This window comes from Rhipicephalus sanguineus, chromosome 2 (assembly GCF_013339695.2).
Source record: "Rhipicephalus sanguineus isolate Rsan-2018 chromosome 2, BIME_Rsan_1.4, whole genome shotgun sequence".
Taxonomy (NCBI): domain Eukaryota; kingdom Metazoa; phylum Arthropoda; class Arachnida; order Ixodida; family Ixodidae; genus Rhipicephalus; species Rhipicephalus sanguineus.
The window spans coordinates 59,463,060-59,485,366 of NC_051177.1; the positions used below are offsets into that span (position 1 = coordinate 59,463,060).

The window sequence follows — 22,307 nt, forward strand, 5'->3', positions numbered from 1 at the left end:
TTTCAAGGGGATTTTTCAGTTGTTCGATATAGCCAATAATTCGATATATCCGAGTTCGATATACCCGGGATCGACTGTACAACGAACTACTGATATAACGACCACTTTTCGCGACACTTTCGAGTTCGTTATAAACGGGTTCAACTGTATTAGTCGTTTTAGAGAGTTGCATAGGAATCTCAGTACTGTGTATAATAAGGAAAATACGGGCAGTCATTTAGTTAATTTATTGAATGTGTTTAGGCCAAATGTGTTTAGGCTGGAAAGGAACGAAAATGCAGGACAGGGTGCTAAGACTGATAGTAATTTCGCAATCAAGAAAAGTATGACATAAGAAAATGTGAACATGTTTTTGTGAACAACTGAAATATGCAAGACAGGAAGGGTTCGCTACAAAATCATAAGGAAACGGTATTGAATGTAGAGTAAATATTGACGAATAACAACAAAGGTGCTGCTGTTGTGGCGCAGTGGTTACAGTGCTCGGCTGCTGACCCGAAAGACGAGAGTTTCCGTCTCGAAAGACACGAGTTTCAGAAATGTGACCTTGGAGGTCACATTTCGATCAAGGCGAAATGCTAGAGGCCATTGTACCGTGCGAAGTCAGTGCATGTTAAAGAACCCCAGGTGGTCGAAATTATCTGGAGCCATCCACTACGGTGCGGCTCATAATTATATTGTGGTTCTTGCACTTCAATCCCCAGAAATTATCATCAGTTAAAACGAAGATGTCAAAATTGTACTGAACGTAAATAAGTGAGGCAGTGATTACAAACAGATTACGTGCAAAAATATGGTAGTTCAGAAAAGGGACAAATTTAAGAAACAGTGACATAAGATGCATGCAAGGACAATAATCAATGAAGCGAGAAAGAACGAGTGCTAGAAAAGTATTTAACTAAAAGGAGTATGCTTGCTGTCTCATAACACTGGGGTTATGACATCAAAAATACAGGATGATGAGATCAAATTAGAAGAGCAGAACTTTAAAAAAAGATAGAGACACGTTGATTTGATAACTGCTATTTTGTTTGTTGTATTAAAGGCACCTTTGTGTTTTTTGCTACAAACATGCTTTAACAGAACCATGCGTACTCGTACACGAACCAGTAAGGATAAGACCATGATGTTTCTTAAATATTTCAGTCGGTTGTGTTACGTCTTGTAAGCTCGTTTGAAGTACTGCTAGAATGCGGCAATCGAATATAGTCTGCATAATCATTATCCTGTTAGGATAATTATTCACATGATGAGCTCAGATGAAATTGAAAGGACAAGCAGTGGAAACTTGGCAGCAAAACATTAGGCCAATACTATGCTGTCTCTGTGTCCTTCTTACAAGCTGAAAATTTTTTAGCATTCGGCCTCCTCTGCACCTTTCGTAACAAAATTGAGATGCAGTCTTTGTTTGAGATCTTTTTTTTTTTTTTTTGACGCTGCCGCATCAGTACACATGCTCGTGGTTGTTAATGAAAATGGCCCTTCTCTCACATCATGAATGCTGCAATTGTAAGCCATAGTTTGAATGCATTATCAGCGTTGATGTAGCGTTAATTCACATCACTCTGCTGCTTTCTCCCCAGGGTAAAGTGTCATCGCAGAATCTGTACATCCACAGTACATTTTCACACTCAATGACGGTGACTTCCGTGCAAACAGTTCCTGAAGATTCTAGGTTTTATTTCGAAGTGACTCAGAATGCTTCGCCTGTGCTGCAACCAAGGAGTAAAAACTGGGTAAGTAGTGTGTGCTTATTGGTGAATTCCATTGGCAGATTCGGAGCACTTCCAGTAGCAGTTTTTCTGCTCCACTCGGAGCAAGTCTGTTCCATTGGCGGATTGAGAGTGCTCCCTGTATGTTTCATTGGCAGAGCTGGAGCAGCTCCTGCGCCAGATCCACTCCACGGAGCAGCTCTCTCTACTCCACGAAAAGCGGCGGATTTGACCGGAAGTCGCAAGCGTCATGCGCATGCGCAGAGCGTGGCGTACTGCGTGCGCAATGAAATGCGCTGTCCGATCGCACCCGTTCTCTCCGCTCTCGCCCGTGAAAGCGAAAACTGCGCGAACCGCGAGTAATACTGGGCGCTTGCAAAGCAGATGTGCGCTAGCGCCCCCTACCGTTTGCTCTGGCGATGACGCTTGTGTTCCGTTGGCAGATTTCTTCTGTTGCTCTCCGCCAGAGTGGAGTGCTCCGGCGTAGAGTTCGTCGGCCACTCTGAATCCGCCAATGGAATTCACCATATGTTATGCCAGCCCTTCTAGGATCACAGATGACTGGCCGAGTGTGTTGCACATGTTTGGAAGCATGACACTTCTCCCTTACAGATAAAACTCGTACACCCCTTTGATAGCGATTGTAGTGGCTTTATTTTTGTTTCTTCGTGTTTGACTTGTAGCGTATACTTTTATAACTTGATGGGCAATACAAGTGTGTGAAAAGTGTGCACTTTCGAAAATCTGCAGTAGCATGTTTTTACACTTGTATTCAGCACTCGTCCAATTACATTCCTTTGATTTCTGTTTTTGTTTCTTTAAATGTACACTTGTTTTCACCTGCACATGCCAACACACTCTGCACAGCACACGGGATCATCTAACTGCAAGTGCTGTTACAGCACAGTCATTGCATGCCTCTGCAGTAGGTTTATCGTGTTAATCTGTTTGCACAGGCAGGGAAGCTGTACTTTGACCCCAGACGTGAGTGCAAGAAGGAGTGCTACAGCGGGCTGCCAACAGTAACAGCAGGTGAGTAGGTAACAGCCACTGCATCTGAGTGCTTGGTAGTCACTTCCAATGCCTGTGTGCCTTACAAAAGTATAAACGGTGCATTTGACAGGACCACAGCCTATATACAGTCAAACCTCGTTAATACGTACCCGCTTTAAGCGTACTAACGGTTAAAACGTAGTTGCGACGAATCCCCGACCGAGTCTCATAGAGCCCAATGCATTCGCTGACCGCTTAAGCCGTAGTACTTCGCCCTGCGCCTACCGGTTAGTGCGTACCCTGAGTACCGCGATAACGTTTTGTGCCATAAAATTTTACTGCGCCGCTGAACTTCCCGACGCCACAATGTGCCGCCAAAGGGTTTCCGTCTTTTCGAGAAGTGCGTAGATCGGTTGATCACTGATTCCGACTTCCGTGCGATTGCGGCGATGCCTTTGCGGGTAAGCGGGAAAGAACGAAGGTGAGGCGGCGGCCACCGACGAACGCGCCAGCATGACTTATCGCCGACAACCTTATCACAGTAAGTATCTTCAGATATCTGCTCGAGCACGCGTGCGGCGCAGCACCACTTTAAGCCTACTGCACGCTTTTAATAGGCGACAACCTGAACGCGCTGGGCCGCCGATCGCTGCCGCCTCGTTGCGCGGGGCCGTGTTCAAGCGCGCGCCGCTTTGTAGAAAAGAAAGCAGCTCGCTGTTGCGGAGTTGAGCGTTGCTGGTTGCGGGCGACGAGAAACCTCTGCATTGACGCTAGCACGTTAAACGCACACGTACGGTACAGCAAGCGTAGCGCTGTTGTAACCATACTGCACGCTTTTATTGGGCGACCACACAAACGCGCTGCCGTTCGCTGCCAGGACCGCTACAGCGTCGCGGAGTGCGCATCGCTTGCAGGAAGTTCGTCATCGCCGCGTTAACCGAACAAGCTACTCGCCGCATCTGTGCACGGTCTGGAGCGAAGTGGGTACGAAGAACACTCCCACGACAAATGCGCGCTTGCGGTACAGCAAGCGGCCCGGCAGTGACGGCGTGAGCCGAGAAGGCGACGCGCTGCACGCAACTAGCCAGGAGACGATGGGCTCCACGCAGCCGTACCGCGTTTCACTGGAACTGCGTCACTTTTCGTTTATGAGCAGATCGCGGACAGACGCACGCACATATATCGCGGAAAGCCGACACTGTCCGTTCTGTCGCTATGTTGTAATAGTTCCGAAATGCTGCTTGGCGTCGCCACCGCGCGCTATCGGCACTATCGGACGGTCGTGCGAGAGTACCAGAATCTTTTCTCCACTTTGGCAAAAAGAAAGAAAAGGCTTTGCAATGGGTACTTTAGGCAATATTTGCTGTGGCACTGTATTTATTTCTTTGCTGGCGGCGATGGCGTACGCGAGGAGATGCAAATCTTTACTTGGTGGTTAATGCGTACTACCGTTTAGTGCGTAGTTACGCGGTGTTCCCGGCAGGTACGCATTAACGAGGTTCCACTGTATCAAATAGATTGTCCGACAGGTGTGTTTAAGCTGGCATGCAAGTTCTGGTGTGCTTCTTTGCAGAGGGCCACCAGTGGTTATCTGGTTTGAACCTGCCCAGTGATGTTGGTGATGCAGACCTCGAGATCTTTCAAAGCATCCACTCACGCTGGCTGGCTGTGCAGGAAAGCAGACGGCACGTGTAGGTGTCTTTTTTTCTCTGTTTTGTCTCGTCTGTGCTAGTCATCAGAGGGCCGGGTATCATGCAGTGTTCATATAAATGAGCCCACTGCACGGTACTGTTACCTTGAGTCTTGCCTAATGTTAAGTCCAGTAACAAAATTGTTTATTGCCATTGGTTGTCATGTGGCCACTCACAGTTCTCCACTGGCGGTTCCATAAACACGTGCACAAGGAAGCACCAACACATTATTTCTATTTATAGACAGGTTTTTGCTGCAAGCGCTACAGTAACATTCCAAAATTCCTTCAAAAATTGCCACCTGCATGCTGTGTGCCTTTTCTGTATGGCGAAACTGCCGCTAGGCCTTTTTGTGGTCTGATGTAACGCCGTTGTTTTTGTCTGTGACCGGCAGCAGATTTCATGTCTTCCTAATGGCATGACTAAAACACCTATACGTTATTTCGTTCATAGTGTGTAATGCTGCAGAGGCTAACTTCATAGCAGTGTTTGCTCAAGAAACGACATTATTTTTTACCAGTATGCAGCTACGTGAAATTGTTCTTTGTTTAGACTCAATAGCTAATGAAAAAAAGTTTCTTTGAGAATTTAACAGATTGTGCTATACAGCTGTTAATATATGCATTGTTTTAGATCAATTTGGATTTCATTGGTTTCTTTGTTTTCTTTTTATTGTTATCATTTGTGTCACATTTCGGCACTTCACATACAGGCTCGTGCAAACATGTGCAACCACAAAATATGCCAAGTTGTTTACTGAACTTATGCTATGTGTGAAACAGTATTTAGATGAGAGTTGCATGTCTGAGGAGTGGTTTGAACATGTTAGGTTTTTATCTCTGCTACAACATCCAGTGCCCTCTCACTTAGGAATGTGCTCATCCATTTGGACTACTTAAAGGGGCCCTGCAACACTTGTCCAAGTAGCCATGGAATGGCTTCACTAAAGGAACTTATTGCCTCACGAATCGAACGCCGCAAAAATTTTTAGAATCAGTCCAGTACGAGTGGAGTTACACAGATTTGTCACACGCTGTAATTGCTTTCTCTCTTCTCTCGCCTCGACGAAAGCGCTGGAAGCTAAGCAGAGGGGTCGATGGCTCGGGGGAAGAAGGTACATCACGCGTGCCTCCTGACCTTGAGCACATTTTCTTTTCTTTCTTTTTTCTTTGAACGCGTGGCGTACTTTCAATGCGATCGCACGAGCAAGCGGCGGCCTCCCATGACGGCCGCAGTTACTACCTAGTGCGCCATGTTCAAATCAGCCAATGGCGTGGAACCTGCCTGTGACGCCGTAAGCATCATTTTTTGTCGAGAGAAGAGGAAGCACTTTTTAGCTGACTTTGCAAATTTATTGTAAATCCCAGGCCGCGTGCTTCGCTATATGTTTGGCTCGCATGTTCTCGGGAGCCTCGACTACCGATCGGCAGCATTTTCTGACCATGTTGAAAAAGTGTTGCAGGGCACCTTTAAACTTAAAACGAGTGCCCTCAGTCTATGCCTGCAGATAATCTTTTGATTGGCAATGTTGTTATTATGTCTTTATGGGCAGTATGATGTGAAAGCAGTGAGTGTTCAGATATCTGCTCTTCATCACTGAGCGAGTTCCAACGCATGTTTTCTAGTGTCAACGTGACGCTAAAAGTGGACACAAGCGAGGCACAGGGTTTTCTCATGGAGGCTCAAGTGCTCTTTCACTGGCCAAAGCTGTCGACAAAGAACGTTCTGAAGTTCCCTGTCACACAAGTGGGAAACCTCACAGTAAGTACTGGAGCATCCATGGTGCTCTAGCAATTTTATTTCATGGATTACAGGCTGTTGGGAATGATGTTGCATCTCCTCCTAGTGCAGTTACTTCTGGGAAACGGGCTGAAGTCGTGTAAATCTAGTGTCGCAGTTAGCCCAATGCTTCTCACAGCCTGTTCATCTATCTTGGCATCGCAAGCTGCCTTCATAGCTTTACTGGCCTCACATTGGCACTGACGAAAGTTGAGGAGAGCTAACAGATGTTGCAATTTTACCTCTGAGGCTGAAGCTTTTTGTTAAAAATTGCAGCGTCTTTCAGGCCTAGCCTAGCATATTACTACAAACACAGTATGCAAGAGCAATACCTCAAGTTCCAAATGCAGGTGATATTCTTACAACCAAATGGGCCAAATTGAGGAGGCGTAAGCTTACCATACTGCGTTGCAGCAACGTGTTGCTTGTATGTTACAGGTGAGGCAACTGACACTGGAGAATCCATCCAGCCTTCCTGTGCTGGTTCAGGTGTTGCCGTTATTCTTGTACCCCGACTTGGACGCAGCCCTCACCATGGCTGCACACTCAACCAGCATGCTGAATCTTTCATCGGCATTGAAGAGTGAGCCCCACGTGTTCACCCTGCAGGACCTTGAGGAGTACAACGTGAGCATAATGCCTTTGCTCCAGCTATTTTGAACAGTTAATGCCGATGCAGATGACTATGCAGATGCGTATTTTTGTGCCAGCTTTGCAAAGATGCCGGATGTGTGCTTCACGATTTTGCCCGGGAGTGTGTACATCAATTCTATTTGGACAGATTTCTCTACAGGCTGAGCATTATAAACCATTTTATTTTCCATTCGTGCCTACTTGTTATGAGAGGATTGTTATGCAGATGAACGGAGCAGTCCATGGTCAACTTCTGTAATGGCAGTGTTCATAAATTGCATTGTTTACAGTAAGCATGAATTCAGTGCCTTCATTTTGTTTACATGTTCTTTGTTCTGTCATAGAAATGAATATGCATCTTTGTAACACCTTTAAGATAGAGTTGGAAGGTGTTTGATAAGCAGGTAACCAGGTAGCCAGCTGCTGGGCACGAGAAGAGCATTTCTCGTGTCTGCTGCGCTTTCCCATGCCCGTCTCTTAGTTGTCTGCGCTCTTGGTTCTTGTTCCTTTTGCACAGCCAAGCCCTGACAATGTGTTCCTAGCCTATGGCAAAGGCCTTGAGGAATACTTCCACGTTCAGCCTCATAGGAGGTCTCTGGCCTTCCAACTGACGCCAGGCATGAGGGTACGCATGAAGGTTGGCTTCTCACCCAAGGATGACCAGCCTGCTGCCTCCCTGTTGCTCATTCGGTACGTCCATCAGTCCCACCACGTTGCGTGCATAATGACCTGCAGTGCAGCCTTTGCTTTACATTCTGGTGGACTTTCCAGCAGAGGAAGGACAGTTGTGCACCATGTAATCAGTGCACTCTCTTTTTCAATATATAATATATTATGCCTTGTTCACTATGGTATTTCACTTGTCTGTGAGACTGACGAAAAGTTCATACGCACGCCAATTTAAGATCTTGGAATTATTCCAATGGGTTTAATGTACATAAAGGTTGTAGTTACGCTCGAAAAACTATTCGCTTGTGCCTCCCGTAGCAAGAGAATGTCTTACGTGCATGCAGAAAGTTTGTATTTATGCTGGAAGAACTATACACTTATGCGTCTTTCGTGGTAAAAGAATGTTTGTATGTGCCTCTCATATTTTGCTGTTGCTCACCTTAATGACCAACATGCCTGTTTATTTGTGCAGGAATAACCTGACAGTGATGAGTGCAGTGGTGCTAAAGGGCCAAGGTGGTTACGGCCAGCTGCGGCTTGGCAACAAGGTTCCAGGTGCGAATGACGCTGCGCTGACTTTCGAACTATCGGAAAGTCATCTGAAAGACTGTGACGGTGAGCTCCACAACTGCAATTTGTACCAGACGTACGGCCGTGACACAGTACGCGGCCAAACCTTCCTCTGGCCGTGTGGGCACTTAAATTTAATTGGCAGTATTTTAGCCCTTCGGATGTGCATGTGACACCAACTGTCATGGTTTAGTGGCTGTGGTGTTGCGCTGCTGTGTAAAGGTTGCTTGTTCAATTCCCAGCTATGGCAAACTCATTACTAGTACGTAATGTCTAACTGTTTGAGCACTGTGCCTTAGGCGTATACTACTAGGCAGTCAGGATCAATTCGTAGCCCTCCTGTTCAGTGCCTTTCTTAGCCACCCTTGACTTTGAAGAATTCAACTCAATAAGTAAATTGAAGCAATTAATAGCTATGTAAATGAATTTGCACCGAAATGCTTGCGTAAATAATAATAATTCCTGGGGTTTTACATGCCAAAACTGCAATATGATTATGAGGCGCGCTGTAGTGGAGGGCTCCAGAAGTTTCGGCCACCTGGGGTTTTTTTAAAGTTTGCCTAAATTTAAGTGCACGAGCCTCCAGCATTTCGCTTCCATCGAAATGCAACCGCTATGGCCGGTATCGAACCTGCGTTTTTCAGGTTAGCAGCAAGCACCATAACCACTACCCCACCGCGGTGGCTTAATGCTTGCATAGACTCGCAAGGTTATGTTTAATCATTTTGCTGACTATATTTGCCTCTTTGAGAGTGTTCACAATGACGTTGTTTCATTGAAATAGAGCATGATTCTTACAGTTCAGTGCAATCCTGCAAATGACGTCGATGTCTGTCAATCTTTGTGCAGGCACAAGAAATGGGCGCCTGTCACAACCCAACTTCACGGTGCGACGGGGTTTCACAGCCCGCAACACAGGTCAACTTCCAGTGTTTGTTCAAGGTTTCTACATCAGTGGCAAGCCGTGTCAGGGATATGGCTTCAGGGTGTTGGATTGCCACGGCTTCGAGCTAAAGCCAAATGCCACCCGACGCATCGACATTGCGTGAGTTGTTATGCCACGTCATCAAACCGCTTCATACTGCAAATGTCTCGTGTTCGTCTTCCCTAGCATTGTAAAATAACCCTGTTTATGTAAAAGATAGGTGCCTGGCCATTTCATTGGCACTTTGCTAGGGCGCACAAGTGCCTGGGCAGTTCATGGCACTTTGCTAACGTGCCATTTTAAGATGGTGTAGTGATTCGACCAAGATTAACATAACATTCAGCATATTATTTTGCAATGTAAACAATGATGCGGTAACATGACACCACAACAAAGCACTTCTTTGATCATCATTGAGGTGCTTGTAAGTTAATTTGGGTGGGTGTTTTCCTCTTTCTGGTGCATTTGGTAGCATTCCCGCAATCACAAATAGAGCAAGCCCTGTTTGGTATTTGTACTTTCATGGCAGGTAGCACAGTGATGCATTTAGTTTTGCTCAACAACTGGCATTTTTTGCCAGCATTGCATTCACACAATGAATGCACGTAAATAATGAATCCTGTGGTATATACAGGAGGAATTCTGTAGAATTAGGATCAGGAAACTTGCAAGTCTTCAATGAATCATGAGTTGCGAGTTAGCACCCCGTCTTTGTACATCTTTGTTCTGTTCAGTCATACAGTGTTAGCAGTGCTGCTCTTGACTAGTGAATACAAAGCAGTTCACTTAACGTTTAGCTGTGTTGTGTTCTGTTGCGCTGATGTGTTCTGTATGTATCTTTCTTTCGCTGTGTCCAGTTCTTTTTGTAGTTTGCGCAAGGAAAGTTGATTCTGTATGGGAGTGCTTACCTTGTTCATTCCTACGATGTTGGCAGTATAATGCTCTTCACTAGTGAATGTAGATCAGTTCACTTCACATTCATCTGTGTTCTGCATGGGAGTGCTTATCATACGTCTGCTTTTCTTGCTGCCAGGTTTACACCCGATTTCATGCTGTCACTCGTGGAGCACACACTGGAGCTGCAGACGAGCCTGGGTCCTGGCCACGTGGCCTACAAGATGTCTGCGACAGTGCCGCGACAATACCTGGGGCTATGCCAGGCGTCGCTGCCGCGCCCTCGCTGGGAGCCTTTCATGCAGTGCTGCGCACTCAGTGCGGCACTCTTCCTGCTACTCTGCGCGCTGGCCTATGCCTACCTGGAGCGAGATCGCATCCTGCACACAAGTTTTTACCCACTCACTACACTGACCGACCAGGGAGCTGTGGCCTATCCCACTGGAAAGTTGCAGGCGTTTGACCTGCGCTCCCTGGCTGCTTCTTCTTCACAAGTTGTTGTGGCTGACGGCCAGAGCTATAGCTCAAGGTTTGTGGCAAGCACCGGCTGTCCATTAAGTTGCACTTTGCAAACTTCTGTAAAACTCGCCGGAGTGGCTTAGCGACTAGCGTGTGTCACTGCTGAGCACTAAGGCGCAGTCTTAATTTCCAGCCACGGCAGTTGCATTTCAATGGGGGCGAAAGGCAATAACACCTATGTTCTTAAATTCGGATGCACATTAAAGAACCCCAGGTGACCAAATTAATCTGGAGTTCCCGCCATTGAAGTGTGCTACATAATTTTAATGCGATTTTGTCATGTAAAATCCCGAAACTTAATATTGAATTTTCGTAAGACAAGACGTTTCCATCTCATGTTCTGTATGACATTTGTTCTGTCTACCGGTAAACTGGCGAGTGTTACTTGCTTTGATATAGAAGACCAACTAGCCCCTCTAAAGACCTCATTAATTGTAGTTAGATATGTTCAATGCTGGTTCGAGAAGGTAGGCATGAGTTTCCCAAATTCTCCTTACCAAATGTAGCAGAGAAATTACTTTATACCTGTCTGTAGCTGAATGCTAAAACAAAAAGCGACTCAGGTGTTGCCGAAAGATGAGTGCTGGGTTGGAAACGATTTGTCCTTGTTTATGGAGTATTCTTGGGTTCAGTCTTGAATCGGGAGGAACATTACTCCTACTGAGTTTGCCCACTGCATTTGTAAATAACTGTGTGATCTATGCTTTTTTGTATTGATGTTGTACGTCTTCTCGATGTTCAACAATGTCGAAGATGATCAAGATGATCAACAATGTTGCCTTCTTGCTTCCGCTATCATTCATCTTTCAACCATTTTCTATTTTTCTCCAGCTACAGCAAAGCACCAAGCAGTAGCAGCTGCAGGCGAAAGAACCACGACATGCACCAACAACACATGGGGCCATGCAGGGTCGACACATCCTGCCAGGTGTCGACAAGTAGGAGCTCGACGTCATTATCACGGACACCAGACGCCGAGCACCACTCTACGCGAGACCCGGACACAGACCGGGGCGGGAGCCGAAATGGCGTGCGGCGCCGCACCAATGCCAAGCAGAAGCAGGAAACCGGCGTGCAGGCATCTCTGGCGCCAGCGAGGTCGGAGTCACCTATACGTGCGAAGCCAACGGTGCCGGCTTCGATGATGGTGAAGAAAGCTGTAGACGAGAGAGATGACACTCAGCAGGCGGCATGGTGGAAGTTGGTGATGTGGTTCAACACAGAGGCGTGGAGCAGGGAACGCAGCGTGGAGGCAGTGGCGAGCGTCGCAACTCAGACGGCGCGCGAGAACCAAGTGCTCGTTGGGGAGAAGAAAGACGACGACAGGAAGAGCAGGCGCAAGAAAATGGTGATAGAAGAGGAGACGTCGTCGACAACGACGGAGACTTCAAATGCAGACTCCGACTTGAGTGAAAAGGCAAGGTTTCTTTAAGTTTAACTGCGAGTATACTCCGTTTCATACATCAGGTGCAACACTGTGGAACCTATGCAAGAAGTTCGGTCAGCAAAATGTTTAAGTCCGCGATTGGCTCCGGCTGCGCGCTACCAGAACTAATCATGGAGGCCATGATACCAAGACAAAGATACACTAAGCGATCCAAAACAACCTGTCGACAACCGTATAAATAACAGGGTTTGTTTATTTCTAAGGCAGAAGCATCTTCATTTATTACTCTCTCTATTAAAAAACAAAAACAAAAAATCACATCACGGGTGGCAAAATTACTGGAACTATTTCTTTGTGTAAATGCACCTACTGTAAGGAGTCTCGCGAGCTTCCATAGCGTTGCCCGTGATGTATGAAGCAGAGTATAATGATGCGTTGAAACATTTCTCCTGGCCTCCTCATCATTGGAAAACAGCACGCCTATCTTCAAATTTTAGCCCTCCGTGGTAGCCAAGTGGCTATAATGTTGGGCTGCTGACCCTAAGGTTACAGAGTCAACTCTCAAGCATGGCAGTTGCATTTTGGTCGGGGGCCAAAATGCAAGAACGCCAGCATGCTCATATTTAGATGCACACTGAAGAACCTTAGGTGGTTAAAATTAATCTGGAGCCCACCCCCCACTACAGTATGCCTCATAATCATAATGCCCCTGAAATAAATTATTGTGAAATTTTTTTGTGTTTCATTCCTTTGTTCTTTCCATTGCTGCTTTTCAATAATGAATGAGAACTAGCTCTCTTAACTTTCAACTTTGTCACAGTTTCTCTTTTCCTTATGTTGTGAAGAAAGTACTACATGTTTTTGATGGGCTTCCCAGGCCATGTTATCAGTTCAAGCATACTATAACTGCAGGTGTCAGGATGAAGGATGAAAGACAGTTCAAATAAGAACTGGAGGTTCTGGTGTTAAGGATAGCCTACTCAGAAAATGCAGGTACAAAATTATTAAGGTGAAAGCCTGGCTGCGATGTACGGTGCAAAAAACCCAGGTGACCTCAATCGCAGTTCGAGCTGGAATCGAACCCGGGTATTCTGCGTGGCAGTCAGGTATTCTACCACAGAGCCACGCCAGTGCTTGAAACCGCTTTGGAAAAAGACTCCATATAGCCGTCAGGTCGGGCAAGCAGACACGTTAACAGGTATAATATTTCATGACAGAAGCATAGGATCGCACCAGGTGTCGTATCATGTGAATTGCATAACGAGTGGGTAGTTGAAAGCCGCCAACAGATTACAGAGGGCCGAGCTATAATTCATCGTCGTCATCATCAGCCACAGCATCAACAAAGGCTTTCTTGCCACTCAGCCTAAAGTCATGTGACCACCACACCTCGTCAGAGAAGAACGTTCAAGCAAGCTACTAAATGTATACCATTTTAATCTCTATTTAAACAAATATTCGTAAAGTAATTTTTAAAATGTGTTAAAATCTAACACTTCTATATGAAATTGCTCTGGTTCGGTTAATACAGCTGTCTGGTCTGCTTGCACAATTGCACAATAATTGCAGTATTTCTTCGGTATATTGTCTATCGTTTCCTTTTTTATTTATTTGTTTATTATTATTTTTTTTAATGAACAAGCATTCTTCAAGTTATCATCAAAATGTTAAGATACGAAGTCTTGGCCAATTTCCTGGAGCGGGTATGTGCCATAGTGTTGAGGAAATAAACAAAGGGTTCAATGAAGGGCAAGGATAACATTCAAGGATGGGTTCATTGAAGAGGCAAGGAAGGTGAAAGGGCTTTTGGCATGATGTCTCTTGGGAAGGACCTAAGGACCCCAATAGTTTTTATACTAATATGCTGATCAAGAAATGTCAAACATTTTGACATAAACTTGCTGTCTTGTTCCTCTCTACCACATTGCCTAACATACGCCACATTCGGTATTTTGTTCTACTTTTATGCTTCTGAAAGGAACAGTGTGTGAATGTATGGACTGTTTTGACTTGCCCTTGTTTCCTGCTGCAGGATCATACGTTGCTGCATCTACCAGATGTGTGCACGTCGGCAAAGTTAACAAAAGGCAAGCGGCCAAAGCTAAAAGGTGGCCCCGAACCAGGCAGCAGCGGAGGTATGGCCGAGCCCAGCAATCAGTCGCCCTTTGGCGCCCCTTTGTTTGCACCCGATGGGAACATTGTAGACGAGAGCTTCGAGGCCAGCACAAAGCCTAAAGCGCACAAGAAAAACAAAATTGAGAGGAAGAGGGCTCATGATGAAGAAGTAATCAGGCCGAGGTAAGTGCTTGTACTGGCATTAGGAGACTTGCTGGTTGTCGTTTTTGTTTCGTTTTTGTACAGGCGCGGTCAAAGCCTCTAGGTTTGTTGACTGTGTTGCCCACAGGCAACCAATCTATTGCTTGAAGAGCTTTCACCAAAAATAAATAAATAAATAAAACGGTTTCTCTAAATATGCGTATTTTTCACATTTCAAATGAAAAATATTACCCTCAGGGTATTTTTTTGTCCGATTATGTGCGTATGCGTGCGTAAAAATTGCATGTCCCCAGTTTTAATTGAGCTTTTATTGTAAATAGAATGTTTCTCCCTTGGTCTCCGTGGGAAGGTTGTACAGCAATGATAACCGAAATCATAAAGACACCTATTGTTGGTTTCCATTGAGCAGAGAAAGCTTGTAGCTGATCCCGTGTTATAGGTGAATGATTCGTGGTAGGCTTTTTTTGGAGACTCTATGTCAGTACAACATCCTGCTTTACAATGTGAAGTTTTCTTTTAATTATCTTATATTTAAAAGCCAGTTTATTAACTTAATAATTCACTTCCAACATTTGAACTTCATTCATGTTGTTGACTGCCCAGAGGTGTCTGAAGAACCATCTCGGCAGTTCTCTTTGTTGTGCAGCCTGCACTATCTACAGATGAATGACTCAAATGCTGCATTTTTATTTGTTTGTACACCAACTTTCATGTACCTACCTGCAGACTTTCCCCCCTTTTTTTTTAACCACATTTCAGCACATTGGAGCTGCCTTACAAGCCGAAGACAACCGTAGAAACCAAAGAACCACACGTACCGCGACCTGAAGTCTTACGGCTATCCACTGAACTCAGGAAAGCTGCTGAAATGAAAATTAAAGGTAAATTTCACCTCATTGTGAAGAACATCGTACAGCCAAACCTTCTTAACAGCAGCGGCAAGAAATGCTCTTTTTATAGGTCCACTCCTTGCCTAACAGATTGGAATGATTCAAGAAAATTTTGCCTTTTAATTCTTCCATCCAGATGATGAAATATATTCTAGTCTGGTATCGTGGTGTCATATTGCTGAAAACAAGGTGGATTACTTTTCCCACTTATTTTTCTACTGATTATCGGCTTCTTGAATGGTATCATCATGATGTCATGAGGGTCTAGTATTGACACTTCTATTGTCAGTTGCATTGTCCTAAAGACCAAAGACATGCTGTCTGGATTTCCAAATGTCTTTTAAACCATGTTATGTGTGTTTTAGGGGAGATGCTGGTCTTCTAAAAAAGTTCACATTTTTATCATGTACAAATAAAATTTTCAAAGTATATTTTAGCCTGCTAGCAGATATGCAATCCATTTTTTTATTATCGGAAGTACTTTTCGAGATATTTAATATATTATGAAAAATTCATTGTCCAATTTTTCTGAAATATCATTGAATATCCTAGAAAAATTTATATGGGAATATCCTAGTGCAATCAGAGATCACAACTAGACCATCACTGTAATTTTAGCTCCATTCTTATAAAAGTTATTGTCATATCTAATATGGTGGTTGGGAAACCCCAGCATTCTTATCAGGTGTATCACCAAATAAAAAATGTTCTTATAGAAGATATTATAATTTACTACACTCAAACCTCGTTATAACAAACACGGATATAACTAATTACCGGTTATAACAAAGTAAATGAAGAATAGTCTTGTCATGGCTACAGTGTTACAAATAAGCGTTTATAACTGAATTTTCAGATATAACGAAGTTATTTTCGTGGCAGATGCGACTTTGTTATAATGAGGTTTGAGTGTAGTTTTATTGTGTGGCGGAACTCGTAAGCTTTCAATTACTACAAGTGTGATCAAAATCTGTCTACTACATCAAAAGCCAACATGGGCTGTTCACAGCACATAGGAGAAAAATGCCTTTTTATGGGGAGTGTTAGTGATCAAAAATAGTCATGAAGCTGACTTTAGAGCACAACAACAAAATAAATACTCAGCAGAACACATTATCATTGCAGCAATAGATTCTCTTGGACATCTAGATTGTGAAAAAAATGGTTCAGAAAGTCTGTTTTTTCATGGTATTTTATTCCAGAAGACTAGTGCCTCCCCCTCAGTGGCCTGTACTCATTCCCTTATCTAGTTTTTATATAGAATTTATGTATCCAGTTAAGGGGCATCAAACTGCTGCCAGCTGCATCAGCTGCAGTTTTTCCGATATTGGGCTTATGCTGTGGTGCATTGTTGCAAAGTAACTGCTTCTTGGTGTGACCTCTGTGGAAGGAACTGCGTAGATAGCATCCATAGAAAAAAATTTGGTGATCAAAATTTCTATGCCTGTAACTACACTGTACAGAATGCACCATATTGAGATAATGGCATCTAGTTAAACATTTAATGTGTAATTAGCTTTGCACTACAATAAACTCCCCTTAACTCAGCCTTGCGGTATCTTGAAAATGGGGCAAATCAAAATATTTTCACCGTGCAATAAAGTTAGCTCCCATATGCACCACGTGTTTTCACCCCATCTTAACTCAAATGCGTTTCCCTGCAAACTCTGGACAACATTGAAATCTTTACAGACGGGAAAGGACACGAAGTAAGCACTGACATCTGATGCACAAGAAGTGTTTTAAAAAGAAAAATGTTACGATTAATGTGACTTTACATTAGTTTTTTTTTTCTTCTCAGTCTTCATTTCATGCCATCGCATCCCTTGTTGGGGTGGAGTCAAAGCCGTATGTAAGTGCAGGACAAACGTGCATAAACCAAGGGAGCAGAAAGGCAAAGTTTATGAGAGATCTTATCTGAATGGCACAGAAGCAGGCACTGTTGGAGGGCTGCCTATCTCCTGCAAGAGGCTCCAATATCTTACCCCCTTCTTGAATGGGTGCTCCACTTTAAGATTTTTATCAACGACGACTGCTATGCGAAAGCGCTCTGGATGTAGTGATTTTAGGGTGCTTTTTGCCCCTGCTTTTTCTGCTTCTATCTCACTAAATTAAAATGTTTTATGCGAAGTACTTTGGACCATACGTATGGTAGCCAGTAATCACGAGACTTGCAAATATTTTTTTGTAATGTGCGGTTTTTCAAAATCTGAATTCTGCTTGGCACCTGCTGTTTTTGATGAGTAAATGTTTGGTCATGCTCTGCAGCCAAAGTTAGAAGTAGCCACACTGGCACTTGCTGTCACCCCATTAAGAGAGCTGACTCTAGTACTTGTGGATCATTTGCCTTTAAAGTAGTTTTAAGTTGTGTTGTCTGTGCACCATGTTTAGGTAGAAAGATATATATATGCACCTTTAAACAGATGCATACTGCATAATTTCTCCTTTGGCCAGCTAATTTTGAACCACCAAATGTCCTTGCAAGAAATTCTTCTGCAACCATCTTCTTTAAAGACGTGTCTTTTGAGAGCACTCATTTCATTTGATGATTTTTATTTTTTTGCCATGCATGTGAATGTCTTTATAACATTGTCACACTGTAGACATGAAAGCACGTCAGTTTGGCTCCATATATTGCACTTCACTGTTGCTTGCAGCCAAGGTTTCAAGCTACGGTACCTTTGTTTTGCGTTCTTTCACTGAATGATCTTGGACAAAATATTTCACGCAGCACGGTCTTCTTCATTCGAGAGTGAGCCTGAATCGCACTTGAGGAGAAGCTCTCCACCTCCGCTATGGGATTCGCCAAAGGAAGCAAGGTGTGCCCCAGGTAAGTCTGTGCACTAGGTGTTTTAAACAGCTTGTAGCACCGCATTCTTCTGTCTACCTAACGCGCCATAAATGTGCAAGCTCGTGAGATTGCAAATTTCAGTGTTCTGGAGGTTTGTGTAATATGAGAGAAATGGGGCTTTTTTTTTTTTTTTAGTGAGAAGTGCTGATTCCAAAAAGCAGAGCATTGTACTTGAAAATTCTGCTGAAGCTTATGTGGTTTAACAAAAATGCCAAAGTTTGAAAACAGTTTTCTCAAAAAGGCCATTTTTAATTTTTTCGAAAATCTCTGTGATTGAAGTCAAGAATGTTGCCTACCATTCTGCATAGGAAGACATTGCATTATTTGAGTTGCTAACAAATGTGAGAAACTCGGCCTAGTGGCTGTGACACTGCTATTGTGCTACGAGTCAGATGCAGGTTGTTCAATACAGTTGTGCCCGACTTAGTCCCAAAGAAGTCTTAAAAGAAAAAACTAATGTACAGCCAGGTTGCATGGTGTGGCAAGCCTTGTCTTGTGATCCACCGAACAAACTTGAGTAGACGATCTGTAGCAGTTTGAGCTTACATATGCATCAATGCCGCTTGATCGGCATATTCAAAAAAGATATGAGGACTTTCCCCGCATCCATTCCGTAATCTGGATAGTTTTGGTCACTTCTATTACTCCCATTCCCTTTCATGACTTCTCACAACCTAATGTTAACGAAGCATCGCATCATCATCCTACATTGCTGATTCAGATGTCACTGTTTAGATTTCTTTTTTCGTCGTTTATTTTTTACTGTTTTTCACCATGTAATTATCTGAAAACTGTTTAGGAGAGTTGAATTACCTATATTTTTATGTTGTCTAATTTCGGTTTTTGTTGCTGCTTTCTGCTATTGTTTTTCTTAAGTAGAACACCTTTTCTTTTTTACCTGCAATGTATTTTATTACCTGTTTTCTGTACCACTGTTTACTGCATCAATTAATTTTTTGTATATTCACTACTGTAGGAGGTCCCGATTCAGTCTCTGATCATGGGACCTCCTTCTGTATAACAAATTTTGTAATTGATTCGATGACTAAATAAAACCATTTCTGATTCTGAATTGAAGGCGAGCTCCACTTGCTTGTGAAAACTACATTTAAAGGTGAATGAGATAAGGAATGTGTCACTGTGAAAAGTGCAAGATGTAAATCACCAACAAGGTCCATATCAGCCAACAAAAACTCTGCCAGTAGCCTTGCAGTCAGCACCTCCAGAAAAGCATGCGTTAAAGTACGTGTAACATGTAAGCGAGCAAACAGGGGAAATTCTTAAGTGGTACGACAATGAATCAAATTATGCAAAGGCGCACATTCACAACTTAGCCGCTTAGCTTGGCTGTCACAACGTTGTCACCAGTAAACTTGTGACCATATGCTCGCAAGATCAGAGTAGCATTTACATTCTGATAGATGTCGTGTACAGGTTGCAATATGCTGCGATAAAATCTACATTTTGTCAAGCAATTTTAGTACTGCCACTGCTACCATATGAACTGTAAGCAAGCCATTCGGCAGGGTCATGCATTATAAATGATACGGCCTGATGACACTTCATGCGTACACTTCTCTTTTGTGTGCTTTCCAGACGACGCATTGGCAGAAATAGCCAGGCAGACGGAAAACTTTGCCCTTCAGCAAAAGAGCACACGGGCAAGCCGCCCTCTGAGCTACTCGGCCGCTGTGGCCGGCTCCACCTCATCCAGGCCATCGAGGGCGGCGGATAGCCCACCACGTCCTCCCGCACCTCCTGTCAATCGCAGCCCTGGTAAGTTGAGTCGTGGGCATGGGGTAAGATGAGACAGGAGTGCCAACTCTGCCGCTGCGCAATCCATTCACTCGGGACAAACCATGCAACGCAAATGCAGTGGTCTAACTCGTTCCTTTGCTCTCTCCCTCTGCTCCTCTTAACACTTTCGCACATGCTTGCTCCTTCCCTTGCACCACTCACAATGCGTAGCACCATCTGTCGAGGCGCTTGGAAATCATTCAATCAAGAACCTGCTTTCTTGAGCGCATGTGGTGACTAGCGGAGGTCGGCAATGGGGAGCGGCGATCAGGGAGCAGAGGACATAACGGGTAGCAAAGCAGATGCAGGAACGTGGCAAAGCGTGACCGTGCGCCTTTTGCTATAAAAATGACTGAGAGAACCCCCGCCTGTGGCTTCGCTCGAGGACCGTAGTCTCTCCTCCGCAGCTTTTCTTGATTCGTAGCGTCATCTGGTGAACACACACTGTGAAGCATGAATCAGCGTTGCAGAATGTGTCCCTTCCAGATGAGTGGAGTCGGCGCTCCTGTTTGATCTTACTTCGGGCTCGTGGGTGTTTGTAGAACCCACTAGTTTTGATAAGGGGCCAGATATAATAATGTTCTATTACGAGATTTGCCCATACGTACACACACAGACCACATACGTCTGAATTAACAAAAGTTTCATGCCATAGGCTTGTGCACATGTTTGACGGGGTCAGGCGGCACATTCAAATTAGCTGAATTTTCGAATTAAATGGGGTCAAAGTAAAGATGTCTTACTGCATTGCTTCTTGCTCATAAAACATTAGTTGCATTGAAACTGCATGGGAAAACCACTTCGTTAAGTTAGGCGAAAAAAAATATGTGTGTCTCGTTGGAAGCAGACAGTGAATACAAAAAAAAAATAAAGCTTTACGTCGCAAACTTTATTAGGTCGAGGTTCGTTGCATTGGGGTTTGACTGTGTGATTTGTTGGAACTTGCATGTCTGAGAATAGTTATGTTGTTTAAGCTGCTGGGATAAGGCTCCCTTTTATGGGCACATTTGTAAAATCTGCCATGATAAAAGTGTGCGAAGAACTCTTGTTGCTTTGCATGATTTAGGTGCTCTGCTTTTATCCCTGAATGGAGCCTTGCATAAGGGCTTCTGTCCTTCTTTTGCCCGTCTTCCCTCGTACAGGTGTTGTCGGCCAAAAGCCCACTGGGCTTGCCGTGGAGCCTCCGCTGAAGACGAAATCTGCTCCGCTTGGCCATTCCTGGGATGCCATGAGTAGGGCACTGCCGGACCTTCCAGTCGACACATTTTCCTTAGCGGATAAACCAAAGGAACCTTGGCCGGAACCACCCGATCCTAAGCAGGAAATCGCACCTGTACTTAGAAGTAGGTGTTCAGGTTTAACATAACATAACTGTTGTATTTCTTGGGGTGGGTGATTTTAAATTCAGCTGTGACAAAATGAAATTGTGCTATGAGCTTAATACTCTTATCAAGCTGTTCGTTTTGTCATATCAATGTTTACAAAGCTCCCTCTCCAGCAGTAGCAGTTACTCAGCGAAAAGAGTAAAATAGAGTCTTTGTTTGAGCTGGTTGGCAGCACATTCCGGAATAAATCAGTGATGCAAAACAAGTGGGAAGGGGAGAATGGGTGGTGGCACGAGTGTGCGGTAATATGTCTGTTATATACACACATTGCATGCTTTCAGGTGCCTATTAAAGAAGTATTGTACTGATGATGGGACAGGAAACTACCTTAACGGTAATGTAGGTAGGAAGATGGCTGTAGTATAAATTACAGGGCAAACGTATGTAGTACAGTCGAACACGGATATATCGAAACCACATATATCGAATTTTCGGCTATATGGAACTCGTAAATTATCCCTTTGAAAATCCTTTGTAAAAGTATAGAAATTCGCACGTCTATATCGAACGGTATTTTTACCCGCCATCGGATATATCGAACGCCACGCGAGCTGGAAGACACGCTTCGGCACTTGCTGAGCCTCGCGACCTTCGCGGCACCGCGCCTCAGTCGACACCCGAAACGCTAAAAAAATGCGTGCTCCCCTGCAAGCTCAAAAACATCGAGCTGAAGTTTCTGCTGGCCAACACGACAGCGAAGCTGCAACTGCTCGACCAGGGCATCATCAAGTCCTTCAAGGTGGGCTGAAGGTTGACCTGCTTGGTGCCATTCAAATGGTGACGGGTGCCTGGCGAGACATGAAGACGGACACAGTGGCCAACTGCTTCCAGAAGGCAGGCTTCGTGACGGTGGAACGTGGGGAACCAGTAGTGAAGACGGCGACAAGCGCATAGACAACGCATTTCACGAGTTGTCGTCCCTCTTCCCGGCTGCCGTTCCACCCGAAGTGTCTGCGGACGATGTTGAGGAAGCGGACTGCAATGTTCAGGCTGTAGCGAGTCTCGCTGACGAGGACATTGTAGCTGCGGTCGCAGGGACCCAGGATGCCTAGGCCGACAGCTCAAGTGGCGACGAAGATCGTTTGGACGAGGCGGCGGCTACATGCGCGTACTCCGCCGCCGAAGTGGCGGCAGCGTTCGGCTCGATTCGCCGTTTTTGCGGCGGCATAAAGTGAACCGGGCTGTCGCACCTGGACAGCCTCGATAAGATCGAGGCCAGTGTCTTCAACTTCATTTCGAAGACGAAGAAGCAGGCCAAGATAAGCGATTTTTTTTTTCGCACAAATAAAACATTCTGTTGCATTGTGTGTGTGGAATTAGTTGTCATTCTTGAAT

At 44.5% G+C, this 22,307-nt stretch overlaps 1 protein-coding gene across 2 annotated transcripts in view; it reads left to right on the forward strand.

Annotated features, from left to right (window-relative positions):
* LOC119383050 (transmembrane protein 131) overlaps positions 1-22,307 on the forward strand; it is a 60,262-nt gene that overhangs the window by 28,166 nt on the left and 9,789 nt on the right. For both annotated transcript variants that reach the window (XM_037651031.2, XM_037651032.2), the window contains exons 19-33: positions 1,584-1,736; positions 2,669-2,744; positions 4,279-4,396; positions 6,022-6,157; positions 6,614-6,802; positions 7,326-7,498; positions 7,950-8,092; positions 8,897-9,092; positions 10,006-10,395; positions 11,217-11,802; positions 13,805-14,070; positions 14,809-14,930; positions 17,671-17,769; positions 19,387-19,566; positions 20,730-20,930. In XM_037651031.2, the coding sequence (XP_037506959.1) occupies positions 1,584-1,736; positions 2,669-2,744; positions 4,279-4,396; positions 6,022-6,157; positions 6,614-6,802; positions 7,326-7,498; positions 7,950-8,092; positions 8,897-9,092; positions 10,006-10,395; positions 11,217-11,802; positions 13,805-14,070; positions 14,809-14,930; positions 17,671-17,769; positions 19,387-19,566; positions 20,730-20,930 (3,028 nt within the window). The remainder of the gene's footprint in view (positions 1-1,583; positions 1,737-2,668; positions 2,745-4,278; positions 4,397-6,021; positions 6,158-6,613; positions 6,803-7,325; positions 7,499-7,949; positions 8,093-8,896; positions 9,093-10,005; positions 10,396-11,216; positions 11,803-13,804; positions 14,071-14,808; positions 14,931-17,670; positions 17,770-19,386; positions 19,567-20,729; positions 20,931-22,307) is intronic.